The sequence below is a fragment of the Artemia franciscana genome, chromosome 21 (assembly GCF_032884065.1).
Source record: "Artemia franciscana chromosome 21, ASM3288406v1, whole genome shotgun sequence".
Classification (NCBI taxonomy): domain Eukaryota; kingdom Metazoa; phylum Arthropoda; class Branchiopoda; order Anostraca; family Artemiidae; genus Artemia; species Artemia franciscana.
The window spans coordinates 31,328,589-31,348,976 of record NC_088883.1 but is presented as its reverse complement, the minus strand read 5'-3'; the positions used below and the strand labels follow the sequence as shown (position 1 = coordinate 31,348,976).

The window sequence follows — 20,388 nt, the reverse complement described above, 5'->3', positions numbered from 1 at the left end:
ACAATTCAAGTATCCAGAGAAACGGGTCAGTTTCCTTTGCCTTTATAGCATTATATGACCCTGTTTTTCAGTCCCTATCATTTTCACTCGATTTGGGAGAATCGGCTCCGACTTTGCCCCCCCCCCCCCCAGGATTTCGACGAAATTACGCCACTGAAAATAGGGATGAATTCTAGCCTCTTTAAGGTATGAAGCCCTATCCAAGATTTTGTCCATTCAAAGATAATTAGTCGAGTTTTGGCAATAAAAGCTTACAGAAATTCGCAGGATTTGAAATTCGAGTTAAACTAAAGAAGCTTCTGCAACTTGGGTTGTTTATAACATTAAAAAGAAGTGAATTTAGAAAAGATTATTTTTCCTATATTTATGGTAAGTACTAAGTTTAGGACATTTAACTGACCTATTTTACTTCTAGCGTTGTTTACGGAGATTTAGTTGTGAGTATAATGGGTCTTTAACACTATGTTGTGAGATCTTTCACACTAGCATAATTTGAGATCTTATGTTAAGTTATGTTATCTTATAGACCAAATTTTGTCCGTGACGTCCGGGCTAAGTAGACTCAAGATCCACTTAGAATTTTATATTTCACTCGTTTTTTGTCACTTTGTTGAAAGGTTCAAAATAGCAGCAGCAAACTGATGAAGGCTTTCTAGAAACACTCTCATGCTTAATCAGAGCTTGTCTTGATCACCGTTCCAGGTTTCAAATTTTTGAATAGTTTGCTTGTGATGAACTTAGAAGATGATAATAACAGTTTTTTTTATTTAAGAATTTAATTATTACACATTTTTTTATTACTATATTTTAACAAAATTTTAATGAACTATATTTTTAACAAATTTAATTTAATATATTCAATACAATTTAACAAAATCAATACGATTTTATAAGTTAAAAAATTTATTTCTATTTATAATTTTATTTTTGTTATTCTAGCTTACTAATCATGGACCAATCCGCATACATTAAAAAGATGAAAGTTATTTACCGTTCCTGAATTTTACAATTTAATAAAGAGTGATTTTTATAATTTTTTACTTGTTTTCAGAATTGACAAAAAGTATTTTTTTTTCCTTCAGAATTTATGAATATAAGTGAAAACAGTGGATACAAAAAGGATTGGGCTGTGCGTAGATATCAAATTGACGAGATTCGGTTTGTTGAATAAAAAGACAATAAAACACTTGTAACCAGTTATATTCATTGTAAACCAGTCGGTCGATTAGCTTTGTTTTTCAAATCTGATTTTGTGTTTTTATTATTGTGTTAATTATTGTATTTTAAATAAAATCAAATGCAATTACATTATCAAAAATGGATTGAGAAACATGGATGAAAGGTTACATGAATGCTACGTAATTTTATATAATACTTCGAACCTTGATCAAAATCAAAATTTTACAATTTAGTTAGTTTAACATTTTTAAGTTCTAATGAATAAAAAAAATTTCAAGTTCTAATGCTCTGCTGTTTCCGGTATCGTCGGCCAATAAATTACTCATATGAAAGCACCGAACACCCACTTTCATTCGTTTTTCCTTTGATTGACACATTAATGATAGATGAGGGGGGGTGGGCTGTAATTTATATTTATTAGTCTTAAGGGTAGGGGAGTGTTTGGAAACGGTTCTTTGTCTATATTCATTAGAGATGCGAACAAGAATTTATTAAGATGGTCAAAATGTATTTCGTTAAGATTATAGAACGTAACAGTTGTTACGTTACTGTTAGTCTGTTACTGTTAGTCTGGTAACAGACAGAAATGCTAAGCTTGATGCACTAAAATTCTAGAAATGAAGAACTAACCATTGCATATATTGGACTTAGCTGTCTGCTTCTTTGAGGTTTGTCTCTTACTATTCCAAGGAAGAAAGCAGAAACTTCTTTAGTTTAACTCAGGTTTCAAATCCTGGCAATTTCTATAAGCTTTTATTGCCAAAACTCGACTAATTATCTTTGAAATATTAAACGAAATTCAACCAGAAAGCGATTGCTCAGAGAATTTAGAAGGAAAAAATTTCCAGGTCACTTTCCGTTAACATTTTAAATATTAACTAAATAAATGAAGAACTAAGCTATATATATCTACCATATAATCCTGTACTGTAATACTAATTTAAAGATATAATTAACTATAAATAAATTTTAAGGTAATACTGGATACATTAAATATGTTTTGATCTGTCATTCCAGATCCAGCTCCATGTCACGGGTCTGCTAATATTTGAAAGATATGCAAACCCTCCTATGACGTTTTTCTTCTAGACATGACGATAATTGTCATCAGATTGTTTTTTTTCTTTTTTAATACTTGGTTCATTTTTTGTTTTGTTTTGCCTGGTTTGTGAAGTCTCATACTAGCTGATTCGATTTGATTAATGACGATAATGGTCATCATATTTTTTTCTTTTTATTCCTTGCTTCATTTTTTGACCCTCCTATGACGCCCTCGTTTTTCTTCTAGATATGACGATAATTGTCATCAGATTGTTTTTTTTTTCTTTTTTAATGCTTGGTTTATTTTTTGTTTTTGCCTGGTTTATGAAGTCTCATATCAGCTGATTTGAGTTGATTTGAGTTGATTAATGACGATAATGGTCATCATATTGTTTTTTCTTTTTATTGCTTGGTTCATTTTTTTTGTTTTGCCAGGTTTGTTGAGTCTCGTATCAGCATGTTTGAGTTGATTAATGACGATAATTGTCATCAGTTTTTTTTTCTTTTTTATTGCTTGGTTTATTTTTTTTTGTTCTTGCCGGGTTTGTGAAGTCTCGTATCAACTGATTTGAGTTGATCAATGACGATAATTGCCATCAGATTGTTTTTTTTTTCTTTTTTTATTGATTGGTTCATTTTTTTTTTGCAGGGCTTGTGGAGTCTCGTATCAGCTTATTTGTGTTCATTAATAATAATAATTGTGATCAGATTGTTTTCTTTTTCTTTTTTTATTGCTTTTATTAGAATCTTGACTCCATCAAATCAGGTGAATGAAACTTTTTTGAATCAGGTAATTAATTCACGTAATTCATTAATTCAGGTGATTAATTTCAATTAACAAAAATCCATGCAAGCTTAAACCACCAAACTCGACTGTTTACCGCAACTATGGTAACGCTAAAGTGCATATTATCGGTCCCTACCCGAGTGTCAATAGAAGTCAATTTCAAAAATTTAACAAATGTTCCCATAATATTATTGGAGAAAAGATGTATTTTAACATCGAATACAATATCTTACATGATTTATTCACGACTCTTGTTGATAAAAGGGCTTAGGTGAAACTGCCTTTTGAAATAATATTTTTTTAAGCCTGGAAGGTGCTCAAAAAATCGGTGACAACCTTCTTCAATTTAGCATCTGTATCTGGTGAAATTTGTCCTTCCTTGGCAATAGTGTCTAAGATATCACGGTGGCTTGTCCTGAAAAAAAAGAAGCAGAACGTATTTGAAAAAGATAAAAAAACTGAATAAAAATAAGGAATGCAATAGGTTCTCTATCTCATTATTCTCGCCATCGCAAATTTCACTCTAAAAATTCTGTTCGCCAAATTTTTTATAAAGATAAAGGGAAGAAACATGTCCCACCAGATGGTTTTTTGGACATTTTAGGTTTTTTAGGACATTTTTATGGTTTATTTTATGACATTAACACTAACTCTGATGAAAGGCTGGAACATACTGACAAAACATGGACCTGAACCTTTCGCATAAACCATTTTTGCCAGAATTGAGCAATTTTAGGCCAGAAGGCAATACCTACTAATTAACAAAGTTAATAATAATTGACTTCTCGAACGCATCCTTGATTTTAAATTCAGCACCGCACTTAGTGAACAAAAACAAACTAGTCATAAAAACAACAACAAATAAGAACAAAAAGATGAAAAGCTTCTTCTCCTTCTTCTGAACAAAAACAAACTAGTCATAAAAACAACATCAAATAAGAACAAAAAGATGAAAAACTTCTTCTCCTTCTTCTGAACAAAAACAAACTAGTCATAAAAACAACATCAAATAAGAACAAAAAGATGAAAAACTTCTTCTCCTTCTTCTGAACAAAAACAAATTGGTCATAAAAACAACATCAAATAAGAACAACAAGATGAAAAACTGTACAAATTGAAATTATGCGTTTGCTTAGCAGCTATGTTAGGATGAAAGCAATAGCCAATAATTAGCTATAATTGACTTCTACAACACGACCAAAATTAGACATCCCACTCGGCTAATTAAAGAAAACAGCCATAAAACTAAGACTCCAAATCTTGAAAACGTAAAACTTGAAAACCCATCATAAAATCAAATCACACACTAAGATTTGAGACATTGGGTACATTTTTATCATCTGGAGTTGACCCTGATTTTAGCAGAATTTAGACAAATTCTACCAAGTTCCGTTGTTGTCAGGCAACAGTGACATTTTGAAGTCCACTAAAAGAAGTCGGAAAGTAGAAAATGAGGAGACAAAGAATCTTTTGAATATTATACTGCGTTTTGAATTCACTCAAATAAGCAAAAAACGTAGAATTAACTGAACAGGGTCAAATCAGTCAATAAAAAAAAAAAAAAAAAAAAAAAAAAAAAAAAAAAAAAAAAAAAAAAAAAAAAAAAAAAAAAAAAAAGTAGGAAAGTAGAAAATGAGAAGATCAAGAATCTAATGAATAATACTTTTGAATGCAAATCAATAATAATAAAAAAATTAATAAAAAAAAGAATTATAATAATAAAAATGCAAATGAGTGCAATACTACGTTTAAATACTGCTTTATACTGCGTTTTAAATTCACTCCAATAAGCAAGAAACGTAGAATTAACTGAACAGGGTCAAATCGGTCAAATTTAAAAAAAAAATGAGAGCAGCTCATTAAATTATATACTTATATATAAATAATTATAATTAGCTTTTTTTTATAGAATTTTATAAAATCATATAAATTTATATATTATTTTAATATATATAGGTTATACGGTTGTTCAATTGACCATGTAAAGAAGAGGCTTTCGATTTCCAGGAATGTGCTAGTGAATCATCTGGGAAGAATAATTTTCCAACCTTTTAATATGGTACCTCACGTTGGCGTCCTGGATAAAAAGATAAACGCCATCTACCGTTATCTATCAAGGTCCTAAGTATTTACTTTAGAATAAACGATTAACCCTAAGGCTATCCTCTACCAAATCTTAAATGTGAATTTTGCAAGTTTTCGAGAAAATCGCAAAACAATGTTTTTTTCCGTGTGTAGATAATATGTTTTGTAATCCTAATATGTCCCCACTAAACTTTGGGCATAAAAACTGGCAAAACCTGTTTTTGTCCCTGTATATACCAGCCCATACCTCAGAAAGTATAGAATATAGAGAAATTTTGACTGTGCCATACCCACCAATCCAAAAGTCCATCCTAAACACAAAATCGAATTTCTGTGTAGATGCTAGGTGTTGGCAGAGAAAAGCCGCATTGCAGTGCGAATATATTGGATACTTACCATTATGAATTTGCATGAATTGTTATTTTATATGCATTGTATTTTACATCCGGGACTGGGGGGGGGGGGTCCCAGTTTCGACCCCCTCTCCAAATTACGTTTTATAAAATTGAGTTATAACATAGAATTTGCAAAATGCTTAGACGATATTTCCTCAGGATAACAGTGAAAATGAACTTGTACTGATAAGACAGTTTTTAAGAATTTCGTTCTTGACAACTTAATGAACCATTATTACGATTTGATCGCAAGACACCGAAGAAATAACAATAAAATTTGGAATTGTAAGACAAATAGAAAAAAATTTGCTTCAATAATAATGATATTTGAAACTAATCTAACAACTATAACGTTAGTTTCTTTTTCTTGTCAAAGAGGGAACATGAAAACGAAAACGTTGATGAAAGCAATCCAAATTTACCCAAAGAATTTTCATCATGAAAAGTGAATATGAAAGTCGATTACAAGTTTTAAGGAGCATGGCAACCTTTTTACATTTATGACAAAACAAGCTATAATCAGACATAAGCTATAATCTGGGGCTTGTAAGTACTTGAAACGTCAATTAGAATTAAAAAAAAAGTTTCTTATTTTCTTAGCTAAGAGATTATTTACAGGGTAAATGCGGGTCTATTAATTATCTAAGGAAGCAAACATACCCAAATTTAAAACCGGATTCACTAATTGGTTTTGAAAAACTATAATCTGGGCTTTTAAGTACTTTAAACGGCAATTAAATTAAAAAAAAGAGATTTTTTCTTATTTTTAAGCAAAGAGATTATTTACGGAGTAAATACGGGTCTATTAGTTATCTAAGGAAGCAAACATACCCAAATTTCAAAACCGGATTACCTTATTAATCATTGCCTCTAGTTTTATCTTAATAGAAAAAGCTTAAAAAAACAAACACTCACTTAATATGCTGAGAAAATTCCTTCTCAAACTTGGTAATCTTTGATGGTTCGACTTTGTCCAAGTGACCTCGGACACCACAATAAATTATAGCTACTTGATCTTCAATAGCCATTGGCACTGAAATAAACAATAAGCATTTAATTAACAGAAGTACCAAAGATAAAGGTTATTGAAATATATATATATATATATATATATATATATATATATATATATATATATATATATATATATATATATATATATATATATATATATATATATATATATATATATATATATATATATATATATATATATATATATATATATATATATATATAGATATATATATATATATATATATATAATATTGAATTAAAATTTATTAAACAAAAAACAATGCAAAATATAATCTTTGACAAGTAGCCGTGCACGAAGAAACTAAGCTAAAAAATAGCACTTTGGCCCCCTGGATTCACCTTAGAGCTGTTCGTACATGGAATTTCTAAGATTTTTTTCATTGCTGTTTCAATGTTATGATGTTTTTTGGGACAGCACCACATTTTCGTCAGTTCTGCCACGTTCAGCTGTGAAGATAATCAAAATTAATTAATTAAATTAAGTAAATTACTTCAACGTACTTTAATTTAATTAAATTTACTTTAATTTAAGTTTTTTCGTCCGCAAAAATTCAAACATTGAAAATTCTTTGATTCTCAAAGATAACTGAATCTTTAAAGGAAAGCCGCACTTCCTCTCTAGCTCTATGGTGCTATGTATTTTCATCTTCGTTAACTACCTCCCCCCTCCATGCTTCTTTTTAAATTTGGTACTCACTGCTGCCAAAAATTGAAAGAATGTGGAAAAAATTAAAAGAAAATCTAATAATTTAGGTTAGCATTAGATTAATAGGTTAAATTATTAGGTTACTCCAATAACTTCAATGGGTCTGTACCACAAAACATACATTTTCCAGTCCACAAAACTAGAAAATATATTTGGGATTTTTAACAGTCATTAACGAACATAGTAGTAAAAGGATACTTTTTAACCCTCCAATATTATATATAAGCAATATTTGAAAATGATGTCTTAATTCCCTCTATTTATACATTTGAAAAAAAATAACAAACTTTGAAAAAAGACTAAAAACTATAACAAGACTCCCGCACAGAAAACAAGCATTGAGGTCGCTTAATATAGCGTTATTTCGTATATATAGTATTCCAATATCCGTCAGACCTCAGCTAGGACAAAAAAAAAAAAAAAAGAAAAAAGATTCTCAATGCTCCAAATATTTAAATAAATTTTAAAATAATTTTTGCCTAAAAAGAAAATTAAGAAAATGCAGAAATCTGGGAAACACGTTTCGACTTTTCAACTTAAATAAACTAACATATTTATAAAAGGAAGAGAGAATTCTTTCTATCCCTACATATGAAAAAAGGAAAAATAAAATATTCCAAAATCAAATTTAAAAGATATAGATTACCTTATAAATCATTACCTCATAATTTTATCTTAATAAATTAACGTGATCAATTTAATTTAATAAATTGAGCCTGCTTTATTCCCGATAAAATGGTATCATCTTAGAAAATAAGAAAAAAAGCAAAAAACCTGCTTGGTCCTGCTTTTAATTTTCGTGTGGGATGGCTTGAAATAATTTGCACGGGTTTTCCAAACATGCTAAATTTATTCCAAACCTTAAAAGAATATTTTCGGTTCTGATTGGTCTATTTTCATCCTATTTCTAGTTTATTGATTATTTCAACATTTCATCACCGCATGCCTTATATCCAGACTAAAGGCCCGTTTCTGTCACCACAAAGAATATATATAATTTTACTAGTAACTGTTTTCAATGAGTAAGTAGTAAGACGACACTAGACCCTTAAAATCCAAACCGGCGGTGCTGATCTCCGTTTCGTGGCCCTTCAGCCAGGAATTGCAATGGGGGGTTGGGGGCCAACCATCCTGTGCTTTCACACACCCTTCCTGCTTACCTTTCCCCAGATTTTCCAGGTACCCATTTAGAGCTGGGTCGACTCTGGCTGAGCTTACAGTCACGCCACTGACCCCCGTCCCAAACTAAATAACTGGTCACAACTGGGATTGAACCCGTGCCCTTTGGACAAAGAATTCCCACACCAGCGCGCCAACCCCTCAGCCAGGACGGCTTTCAATGTTTTCAATGAAGCAATTTTTTCCGTAAAAAAAGAAAGAAAAGATTCTCAATGCTCCAATGATTGTGCCTTAAAAGAAAATTAAGAAAATACAGAAATCTGTGAAATACGTTTTGAAATTTCGACAGAATTCTCTCTACCCCCATATATGAAAAAAGGAGAAATAAAATATTCCAAAACAGAATTTGCAAGATGTAGATTATTACCTTACGAATTATTGTCTCTAAATTTATCTTAATAAATTAAGGTGATAAACTTAATTTAATAAATTATGCTTTATTCCTGATAAAATGGTATCATCTTAGGAAAAAAAAAACAAAACTAGAAACTTGCTTGGTCCTGCTTTGGATTTTTGAGTGGCGTGGCTTAGAATAACTTGTAGAGGTTCGAAACCTGGTGAATTTATTCTAAAACTTAAAAGAATATTTTCAGCTGTGATCGGTCTATTTTCTCCCTATTTCTAGTTTACTAGTTACGTCCTATTACTTTGAAATTTCGACTTATATCAACGAACATATTTATAAAATGAAGACAGAATTCTCTCTATCCCTACATATGGAAAAAGGAAAAATAAAATATTCCAACATAGAATTTACAAAGATGTAGATTACCTTATAAATTACTGCCTCCGATTATATCTTAATCAATTAATTTAATAAATGAATTATATTAATAAGTTAATTTGATATTCAAACAAGAAGGGTTTTGAGCGGTTTTATATTTGTATTTAATTTTACATCATTATACTCATATTCTATTTTTTTTTTATTGAACAATAATACCAATTTGATAATGATACATTTAATAAACACACAGATTTAATATTTAATAAAACAGAAAAATGTTAGTAACAAACATATCTGTAAGATGAAGACTGAATTCCTACCATTTCTGCATGTGAAAAAGGAGGAATAACACATTTTGGAATAAGAAAAAAAAATTACTAATTTTTATTTTGATCTAAACATCTTAATAAATTTACTAAATTTAATAATTAACTTTGTTAATTATCTTTAGAGCCACAAGAGATTTCTAAAAAAAAAAAAAAAGAAAAAAAAAGAAAAAAACGGTAGACGGAAGAGGGAAATCTATCAGGCAGATAAAGCTAAATCGGCGAATAGCCTCGGCTTCAGATTTGTGGCCTCATTTTTCGCCCAATAAAAATTTAAACTTGAAAAAAAAACTATCATACAATTGAATGACCTCCCTTAACCCCAAACACAAATTTTGACCCTAGGAACTGCACAAAAAATGAACTTACCATATTGTCCCTGTTTAAGAAGCTCCGTAAGACGGACACCACGGCTAAGAAGTTGCTGTGTCGAGGCGTCCAAGTCGGAGCCAAATTGGGCAAAAGCTGCCACTTCACGATATTGGGCAAGCTCAAGTTTCATGGAACCGGCAACCTATGGAATAATCCAACATTAAATAGAGAAAGAAAATCAAGGTAGAATAAAATATAAGATTGGAACAAAAACGTTAATAAAACAAAAAAAACTCCTAAGTGACTCATTTATTATTTTTAAACCGATTTATTATTTTTGTGTGTTTTTTATCTGATTTTTTTATTCTGATTTTTTCGTATTTTTGTCTGATTTATTATGTTTAAATCCTTTCTTAAGACAACTTACTACCCCGTTCGGGGAACAGCTTCCTTTTCATTTGGCCCTAGATTTAGCATTTTCGGCCAGATGGCTGAAAAGGCCATCTTCTCGTCCTTCTGATCATTTTAGGCAATATGTCATCCTTCATCAGCAAAACGTTTCCTAGCCATCTCAACCTTTTTTCACTATAGCCCTAGAAAGTAAAACGGATACTCAAGTCATCCGTAAATACTTCCCCTGGAAAACATCTAATAAATCTTCCTCCGTCTTCCGGTACCCACGTTTCAGAACCATACTTGATCACTCTCATCTGTACCTCCCAATATTATAATTTTCGCTTGCAGACTTATTATCCTATTCTTCAAAAAAATTTATCAACTGTGAAAAAAAAATCCTAAGTCTTGGCTATTATACTTTGACGTTTTCACTGCATCCCCCATCATTACTAATAATACTACCTAGGTAAGTGAAGCTATCCACTTGAACTTCCCGTTACCCAACGTAACCGTTTCACTTCAATTGACCTAGGCTAGACTAAATGACCTAGTCTTCTTAACATTAATTTTCAAACCTATTATTGCACCCTGAACTCTCAGAACCTCCAAAAAATCATTCATAATTCTAATTTTTTTTATCTAGGACACCAAAATCATCTACATAATCTCAGGCTAGGAATTTACCTTCCCATTTGATTCCATGCTTTCCTGCAGCCTTAGTCATGTTTTTTAGGACGAACAAAACAAGACATAAAAACGGGGATAGAAAGCAATCCTGCTTTATTTCTGATACAATTCCAAAGCTGTTAATTTCCTACCTTAACACCAAAGCCGTATCTAGGGGGATGGAGGGATAGGTTTTACCCCCCCCCCAAAAAAAAATGCTTGTCCGACTCGTAAAAATTTAACAAAATGAACATAATTTTTTTTTGATGTGTTTAACTTTTTTGTAATCCCCTGCCGAAAAAAAAATATCCTGAACCCCTACCTAAATAAATCAAGCTATCCGCTTGATCTTCTCGTTACCCAACGTCACTGTTTCACTTCCATTTTCTAGTCTAAGTGACCTAGTCTTCTTAACATCAATTTTCAAACCTATTATTGCACCCTGAACTCTCAGAACCTCCAAAAAATCATTCATAATTCTAACTTTTTTATCTAGGACACCAAAATCATCTACATAATCTCAGGCTAGGAATTTACCTTCCCATTTGATTCCATGCTCTCCTGCAGCCTTAGTCAGGTTCTTTAGGACAAACAAAACAAGCCATATAAATGGGGATAGAAAGCAACCTTGCTTTATTCCTGATACAATTCCAAAGTTGGAAAGTTGGCCCTCATGCAAACGTTGCAATAAGTGCAAAGTTGGCCCTCATGCAAGGAAGGTTGTCGGAATCAGCTTTTTATCGTTTATCGCCTCATCATCCTTTGGTCCGTCTGTTCGGTTAATCTCATTGTAGCGTAATGTTTTTTCTATTTGTAGTGTATTTTACTTGTAGTGTATTTCATTTTTTTTTTTTTACTCCTCAAGTGCCATAACTTGTTATGATGTGGGTTAAAAATAAATTATTATTATTATTATTATTAAAGTTGCTAATTTCCTACCTTAAGCTACCTTAACACCAAGGCCGTATCCAGGGGGTTCCCCCCCCCCCAAAAAAAAAAAATGCTTGTCCGACTCGTAAAAATTTAACAAAATGAACATAAATTTTTTTTTGATGTGTTTAACTTTTTTGTAATCCCCTGCCGAAAAAAAAATATCCTGTACCCCTACCGAAATAAATCAACTTGTATCCCCCCCCAAAAAAAAGAATCTTGATACAAGTCTGCTTAACACTAATCACTTTAATGTGTTTATCTGGTATCTTCTATCGACTAAATCGAACGCTTGCTTATAATCGATAAAACTGCGGACTAAAGGGGTTTGATGACTCAGTCACTTCTCAATTATTAGTCTAAGAATAAAAATTTGGTCGACACATCTTCTCTCCACAGTGTTCTTATTTTACCCCTCACACTATTATTATTCTTCTGATATACCACAGTCTGCAACAATTTATACTCTCCATTCCAACACAGATAATCCTTTTCATATGCAACTTATTGTCACTAGTTGGGAGAAACAGAAAATAAAAGAAGAGACACAACTACATGAGCCTGGGCTGGAACATACCTGTTTCATAGTACGGGTTTGAACCGTTGAGCCGACACGAGAAACGGAAAAACCGACGTTGATAGCTGGTCGAATACCTTTGTAGAACAATTCGGTTTCCAGAAAAATTTGCAACTATATAGCCTATATGTACAACTATATGAGCCTAGGCTGGAACATACATGTTTCATAGCACGGATTTGAGCCGACACAAGAAACGGAAAAACCAACGTTGATAGCTGGTCGAATACCTTTGTAGAACAATTCGGTTCCCAGAAAAATTTGCAGCTATATAGCCTATATATACAATTATATGAGCCTAGGCTGGAACGTACCTGCTTCATAGCACGGGTTTGAGCGGCTGAGCCGACACGAGAAACGGAAAGACCGACGTTGATAGCTGGTCGAATACCTTTGTAGAACAATTCGGTTTCCAGAAAAATTTGGCCATCAGTAATTGAAATTACGTTGGTTGGAATGTAGGCAGACACATCACCAGCCTTGATTGAAGAAATAGAACAAAGTTTAAAAATGAAAATAAACGGTGCAGAACAAGTTAGAGCTGGAAATTGTCTGTCTGAAATTTAAATACATAATAAAAAAGGTATCCGCTTTTTTATTGATTTGGAGTAAAAAAAAAAAAGAATTAAAAAAAAAATATTTCACTTGAGCAATACCACGGGTGTAAGACGGGTAAACAGTTTCAATCGGAAAGCCCATCACCAGGAACATAAATAGTTTGTAAATAGTATAATTATGAAAAGATATTTTCACTTAGAAATAATATGTACACAAGTTTCAGACAAACGACATTGTTTCGGTAGTTTTACATGCAGAAAATTAACATGTTACTCCAACAAACAAAACTAAGAATATCATTAAAAAGAAAAAGTCATCACCAAAACAAGGACTTACGAGATACAGTGACAAAACGAGAGGAAGAGGGGAGCGGGTGGGGGGGGGGGAACTGCCTCGCCTATCGGCTTTAAATATGTCTATGAAATAGGACCAACCAGGTCATGGGCCTTTTTTAGATCTATAATATGCTTTTTATAATTGACAAACTAATCGAAAATGTAAAACGCAGAACTATTAGTGCAAAATCATTCAGTTACGATACCCCCCCCACCCCAAAAAACTTGTTTGTTCCTACCAAGAGACGGCAGGTGATTGTACGTGTCAAATAATTTACTTTTTAATCAGGGCTAGGGAGCAGTAGGAGTAATAGAATGGTGAGTCATGTGATAGATACTGCTTTTTCTATGGTGATTAAAATAGGGGGTAATAAAGGGAAGGATAATGATGAAGGGGGGGGGGGGGTAATAATTCCAAATTCCTTTACGAAAAGAAAAAGGCTTAGGCCATCTACTATAAGCGGTCAATATGAAGAAATTTTTATGACCTGATACTATGGCATTACCATACAGGAGGTATCCATACATCTCTAAAGAAAAAAAAGAAACAGATAGAGAAAAGGAATAAGTAAAAGAAAAAACTTAAAAGTAGTGAAATAGAAAAAAGAAAGAAAGAAAGATGAAAGATTTTAAAAAAGTGAAAAGAAAAGAGAAAAAATAACACGAAAAGAAAGATGACGTGAACCATCATGCTTCCCTGTTGAAGAGAAAGAAATCAAAAAACAAATTTAAATTCTAATGACTAACCGCTAGCGTAGCTTTCGTCCCGCATCTATGACAAATAAACAAATATAAATTTCAAAATTTGCAGAAGTGAACAAAATGATACCAACTTTCTTTTTTATGAGGTTAGAATAAATCTTGAATTGTTAAAAATAATTTAGATGTTCTTTTTCTTGAATTCATAAGATATAAATGTCGAATAAACTAAAAAAGAGAACCTATAAAATGGGTAGCTAAAATGTAAAATGGGTACTGGGTAGCTAAGGGCTTACTTCATTGAAGACTGTCTTTAATTTTTTTTTTTTTTTTTGCATTTTTTAATAATCTATTTCATATCAGAAATGAGAAACAGTAGATACTAAACAGTACCTATTACTGAAAAAAAGTCATTAGAATGCTAGGTGGCGATAGCTAGACTTATTTAATAATCGATATATGGTCATATGCCTAATCAATTTTTCACAGTTTCCGGAGTGTTCAATTTTTTTTAAGGTGGCCGCGGATGACATTAATTTGGACCAATTGAAAATTACTCGGCAGACATTGTTTATGGACAAGCAAGAACTTTCAAATCCTCAGTGCGTGAGCTTTAAAATATATTTCTTTAATTCTAGTAGGCAATAAATCTAACAATCTTTATTGTAAGTCGAGACAATGATTTCGCTCGATAGTATTGGTATTTTACCAGAACCAACATCAATGATTACAAAGAATTTAAGTAACGTGATAAATAATTTAAGGAGTTAAAAGAATTTAAGGAACGTAGTAACTTAATTCCTTAAGTAGCTTTAAGTAATGTAGTAAAGTAATTCTTTAGGATGCTTATAGAAATCAGCAACGTGATAATGAATCTAAGGAGTTAAAAGAACTTAAGTAAAGCACAGTAATTTAATTCATGAAGTAACTATAAGTAATGTAGTAAATCAATTCTTAAAGTTAATTAAAGAATTTAAGCAACGAGATAACGTTTAAGTAACGTGATAACTAATTTAAGGAGTTAAAAGAATTTAAGAAACATACTAACTTAATTCCTTAAGTAGCTTTAGGTAATGTAGTAATCAATTCTTTAAGTTACTTAAAGACTTTAAGCAACGTGATTACGTTTAAGTAACGTGATAACCAATTGAAAGAGTTCAAAGAATTTAAGTAACGTAGTTGACTTCAATCCTTAAGTAGCTTTAAATAGTGTAGTAAATTAATTCTTTAAATTACTTGAAGTATTTCAGCAAAGTGATAACGTGACAACGTTTCGAATGTAATATAAGTATAAAACTCGACTAACCTGGGTTTCAATAACGGGCAAGGCAGTCAAAGATCCACCACCATTGCTCTCACTCATCTTAGCAGCACGTTCAAGGAGACGGGAGTGGAGGTAAAATACATCACCAGGGTAGGCTTCACGGCCAGGTGGACGACGGAGAAGCAGAGACATCTGACGGTAGGCAACAGCCTGTTTGGATAGATCGTCATAGATAATTAGGGCGTGTTTTCCATTATCACGGAAGAACTCACCCATAGCACAGCCTGAGTAGGGGGCGAGATATTGAAGAGGAGCAGCATCGGAGGCTGTAGCCGAAACAACAATGGTGTACCTCATTGCATCTAAAAAATCACAAAATTGCTAGTCAAATCTTACAGGAGGCGCCTTGTACTCAAACACTGACCACAAAAAAGGTAGAAAAGCCAGAAAAAAAAAACTGATTTAGAGGAGTAAATTTGAAATGCCCCACTGCTTCCATAATAAAACAAATCGTTTCTAAAATATTATCAGAGGTATTTTTGACTTAAACATTTTCTATTAGGTATTTTGACATTTTCTATTAATGACACTAGCTCTAACCAGCATGACTAGTTAGTATGCATAAAAAGATTTAAAAAAAAAGACAAAAAAATAAAAAGACTGGTCGTGGTAGTTTTTGCCCGTTTCGAATTTGACTTCAATATTCATTTTAATTTCTACGCGTTTTACGATTTAATTATTCCCCTCAGTCGATGTTTACAGATTAAATATAAATTAAATATTACTTATAATTATTATAATATAATATATTATTACAAATATAATAATTATTAATAATAATTAAATATAACAAAATACGAGCAAATCACACTGCAACTAACACAAAACAAATAATTGACATTGGGTTATTTTCAAGTAGTCCTTTTCCAAACCAGATTTATAACTAACTTTTCACTGTCAAATTTAACTTCACCTTCTTCTAATAATAATAATAATAAATTTCAACAAAAACATTAGTTTCTAAACCAGAACATGAGCACCAAATTCAGACGCATGAAGGAACGCTCAAAAACAGATGGGTACCATGGTAAAACCGATCGGTTAATCCCATAATACCCATCGGTTTTGGGGCCAGAAATTTTTTCCAATTTCCCTATGATACTCATTGTTTTTTTATGAGTCTCTAAGCAAAAAAGAGCAAGTAATTTGAAAGTAGAAAGTATATCAGTACTGTTAAAGACACAAGCTCGGGATTTGGTGGTTCTTATACAGAACCCTCAGTTTTTATACAACACAAGCAATACTTTGTAAAATACGAAACAAGGTTTTAGAAGAAATTTTGCACCTATCGATTGAACACACAGGAATCATAAATTCCCAAATTTATGACATAAATCAAAACGTTTTTATAATTTTCGCAAGGCCAAATACCCTCTTTTGAAAAACTGAGTTTATTTTAATAGCAATCAAAATGTTCGTCTATTTTGTTCTTCTATTTGTGTAGAAGTACAAAATGTACTTCTATTTTTTCTATATGCACAAAACAATAATATAAGAGAAAAAAAACTTATTCATAATGAAATAAGAATCAAAGTTATAATATGCACAGTATTTCATTGAACCAATGAAAAGAATGGCAATATTTGTGCTGCTATGACAAATTGTTATTTCATTGAACCAATGAGAAAAATGGCAATATTTGTGCTGCTATGACAAATTGTCATGATTTGGTTCTATAACTGCTAACTTAAATCTGAGATGAAGTTCCACGTTTAGTTGTCTGTTCCTTAAACGGTGCATGTGTATATCCACACCAAACTCCGTTGAAACGCGTCCCTCCACAAATCCTTCTCTCCTGGGGGTACAAATATGTCAACTTCGGGAGTACTGATGCAAACCAATGAAAAAATAGAGTAAAAATAGGTTGATGAAGAAGAATACGCCCTGAACAGTGAAATAATTGTATTGTCGAGAAAATAATGACTTTGGTACCCATTTATCATTAAATAATAAAACATAATTTTTTTTCAAGTTAAATTAAAGAGCAACAGTGAAACTAGAAGTGGACAGAAAGTATTGTGTATATGGGGGAGGGTTGCTCCTCCTCAAGGAAACCTCGGTTAATTATCTATCATCCCTGAAACGTCTAAGGATCGCATCTATCATTTTCATGTTTGAGGTAATTTCTAAGACATTTACTACGCTGTTCTCGGCAGAATAATCAGTAATGTAGACCAGGAGACTCGAAGTGTGATGGAAAATTCATTGCTCTGCTAGGCCTTTAGGCGTAAAAGCGACGGTATAAAAAAAAAAGAAAAAAAAAAAAAAAAAAAAAAAAAAAAAAAAAACAAAAACAACCTACTAGTGTCGAAGAATCGAAGTGTAATGGAAAATTCACTGCTCTACTGGACCTCAAGGCGTAAAAGCGACGGCACGAAAAAAAAATAAAAAAAAACAAAACAAAAAAAAAAACTACCAGTGTCGAAGACTCGAAGTGTGACGGAAAATTCATTGCTCTACTGGACCTTAAGGCGTAAATGCGACGTCACGAAAAAAAAAATAAAACAAAACAAAACAAACAAAAAAACTACCAGTGTCGAAGACTCGAAGTGTGACGGAAAATTCATTGCTCTACTGGACCTTAAGGCGTAAAAGCGACGGCACGAAAAAAAAAATAAAACAAAACAAAACAAAAAAAACTACCAGTGTCGAAGACTCGAAGTGTGACGGAAAATTCATTGCTCTACTGGACCTTAAGGCGTAAAAGCGACGGCACGAAAAAAATAATAAAACAAAACAAAAAAAAACTACCAGTGTCGAAGACTCGAAGTGTGACGGAAAATTCATTGCTCTACTGGACCTTAAGGCGTAAAAGCGACGGCACGAAAAAAAAAATAAAACAAAACAAAACAAAAAAAAACTACCAGTGTCGAAGACTCGAAGTGTGACGGAAAATTCATTGCTCTACTGGACCTTCAGACATAAAACCGACGGTATAAAAAAAGAAGACAAAACAAGAGTCAAGAGCTCATATGGCACTGGTGACGAGGTCGGAAGAGCCAAGAGCTTCTTCCCACCAAGTTTCATTACGATCCCTCCATTCTAAGCGTTTTCCAAGATTTCCCGTTTCCCCTTCCAACTTCCCCCAATCTCACCGGATCTGGTCGGGATTTAAAATAAGAGCTCTGAGACGCGAGTTCCTTCTAAATATCAAATTTCATCAAGATCCGATAACCCGTTCGTAAGTTAAAAATACCACATTTTTTCTGATTTTTCCGAATTAACCGTCCTTCCGCTCCCCCCTCCAGACGGTTGAATTAGGGAAGTAACATAATTTAATCTGGTCGGGTCCCTGATACGCCTGCCAACTTTCAGTGATCGCTATATTGATCAAGTGTCTTGTTTCGGATCTTCTTCATGTAAAAATTGGGGTGGTCCACGATTCGAATCTGAGACCTCTCGCACCCTAAGCAACAATCATACCCCTAGACCGCAAGCCATACTTAAAAAGAACAATCGTTTGTTTAATCGGCAAATAAAATTCTTTTCAGCTATCTTGTTCGCTCGCTCCCCCCCCCCCCCCCAGATGGTCGAATCGGGGAAGAGACTATTTCTAATTTAATCTCGTCTGGTCCCTGATACGCCTGCCAACAATCATCGTCCTAGCTTCTCTAGAAGTGCCCAAACTAGCAAAAGCGAGACCGACAGACCGACAGAAATTGCGATCGCTATATGTCACTTGATAAATACCAAGTGCCATAAAAAAAGAAAACAACCTAACAGTGTCGAAGACTACTAGTGTGATGGAAATTTCAATGCTCTGCATTTACGCCATTTACGCCTTTAGGCGTAAAAGCGACGGTATAAAAAAGAAGAAGACAAAAAAAATGAAAAAAACAAAAAAAAAACCTACCAGTGTCAGTGAGCCTCTTGACAATTTGGGCCACGGTGGATCTTTTCTGACCAATAGCGACGTAGACACAGTAAAGTTTCTTCTTTTCGTCTTGGGCATCGTTGAAACGTTTCTGATTGATGATGGCATCAATGGCAATGGCGGTTTTACTGTAATATAATAGTGCATTTATTACCTTAAACGGCTTAAAGGAGAAATACGGCATGATTATAACTAACAAATATCCCCATTAGGTCAAATTCAACATTATTCTGGTAACTTATTATGAGCTGGTGATTTTTATTTGATTCTTTTTTTAATACTTACTCAGGTTCCGACCTCGTAGGTTTTGAGGCCACAACTCCAACAAACTCATGTGTAGTGACTCGGAACACCGCTCTATATTGTGCCATGTACATGATAACTGAACAATGACAAATGTTGAAGTTGACGTTGGGTGAAATATTTTTTTTTACATCAAATTTGTGTGCCAACTTCACTATTTTATGAAGTTGCTTTTACAGGGACCTTTTCTTTGTCAAGCAAAACAAGATTCATTACAAAGAAGCTATAGAAGAAAAAACAATTACATTTTTGAAATCGATATTAAATGCTACATTAGAAGTTGTAGAATTAAAAATTCTTAAATCGGGAAAAAGTGGGGAGAGGACCCCGCCCCTGGTAAAAATGAAAAAAACACACTTTGATTTAAGGTCCAATTACTTTTGTGCTTGCCCCCTTTGTCCTGACATCTACTAGAAACCGAGTTATTTTCATTTGAATGAAACTAAAAATTGAAAGGGTTTCATTTATTACCATTCCACCTTTTCATTGAAAAAGTACCCCCCCCCGGAAAATTTATTTGGCGGCGTCCTTAGGCAATATGCTGATCCGATAAGTAAAGGTTTGATAGCCTATTCCAAAAATTCATAACTTGTAACACATTCTGATTAAACAGTCGAACTGATTTTGAGAGCCAAAAATCATAGCTTGGCCCAAAGCAGAAATTAGAAGTCTGACAGATGTAATTTTGAGCTGATTGAAGCAATGAGTTCTTAAATAATTATGATAAAAGAAGCTATAAGTCAAACTACAGCATGAATATATGATACACATTGGAGTAACTAATCGTATAATTTAGATTAACAATATCTATTATTAAATTATTTTTCATCATTTCCTAGTTTTCTAATTAACTGGTCCCTTGCTTTTTTTTATTCCAATTTTAAGAGAAAAAAGGCAGTAATTTGCCACAAGAGAAAATAAGGCACACAATAGTTACCCTATTTGTCTGTC

General features: G+C 32.7%; 1 protein-coding gene across 1 annotated transcript in view; it reads right to left on the bottom strand.

The window, feature by feature from the left end:
- Positions 1 to 3,195: 3,195 nt before the first annotated feature.
- LOC136040880 (ATP synthase subunit alpha, mitochondrial) overlaps positions 3,196 to 20,388 on the bottom strand; it is a 34,984-nt gene continuing 17,791 nt past the window's right edge. Inside the window, exons 5-10 of the mRNA XM_065725281.1 lie at positions 19,114 to 19,262; positions 15,243 to 15,562; positions 12,659 to 12,823; positions 9,833 to 9,977; positions 6,403 to 6,520; positions 3,196 to 3,422 (exon numbers count right to left, since the gene is read on the bottom strand). Of these exons, the coding sequence (XP_065581353.1) occupies positions 3,308 to 3,422; positions 6,403 to 6,520; positions 9,833 to 9,977; positions 12,659 to 12,823; positions 15,243 to 15,562; positions 19,114 to 19,262 (1,012 nt within the window). The 3' untranslated portion in view covers positions 3,196 to 3,307. The remainder of the gene's footprint in view (positions 3,423 to 6,402; positions 6,521 to 9,832; positions 9,978 to 12,658; positions 12,824 to 15,242; positions 15,563 to 19,113; positions 19,263 to 20,388) is intronic.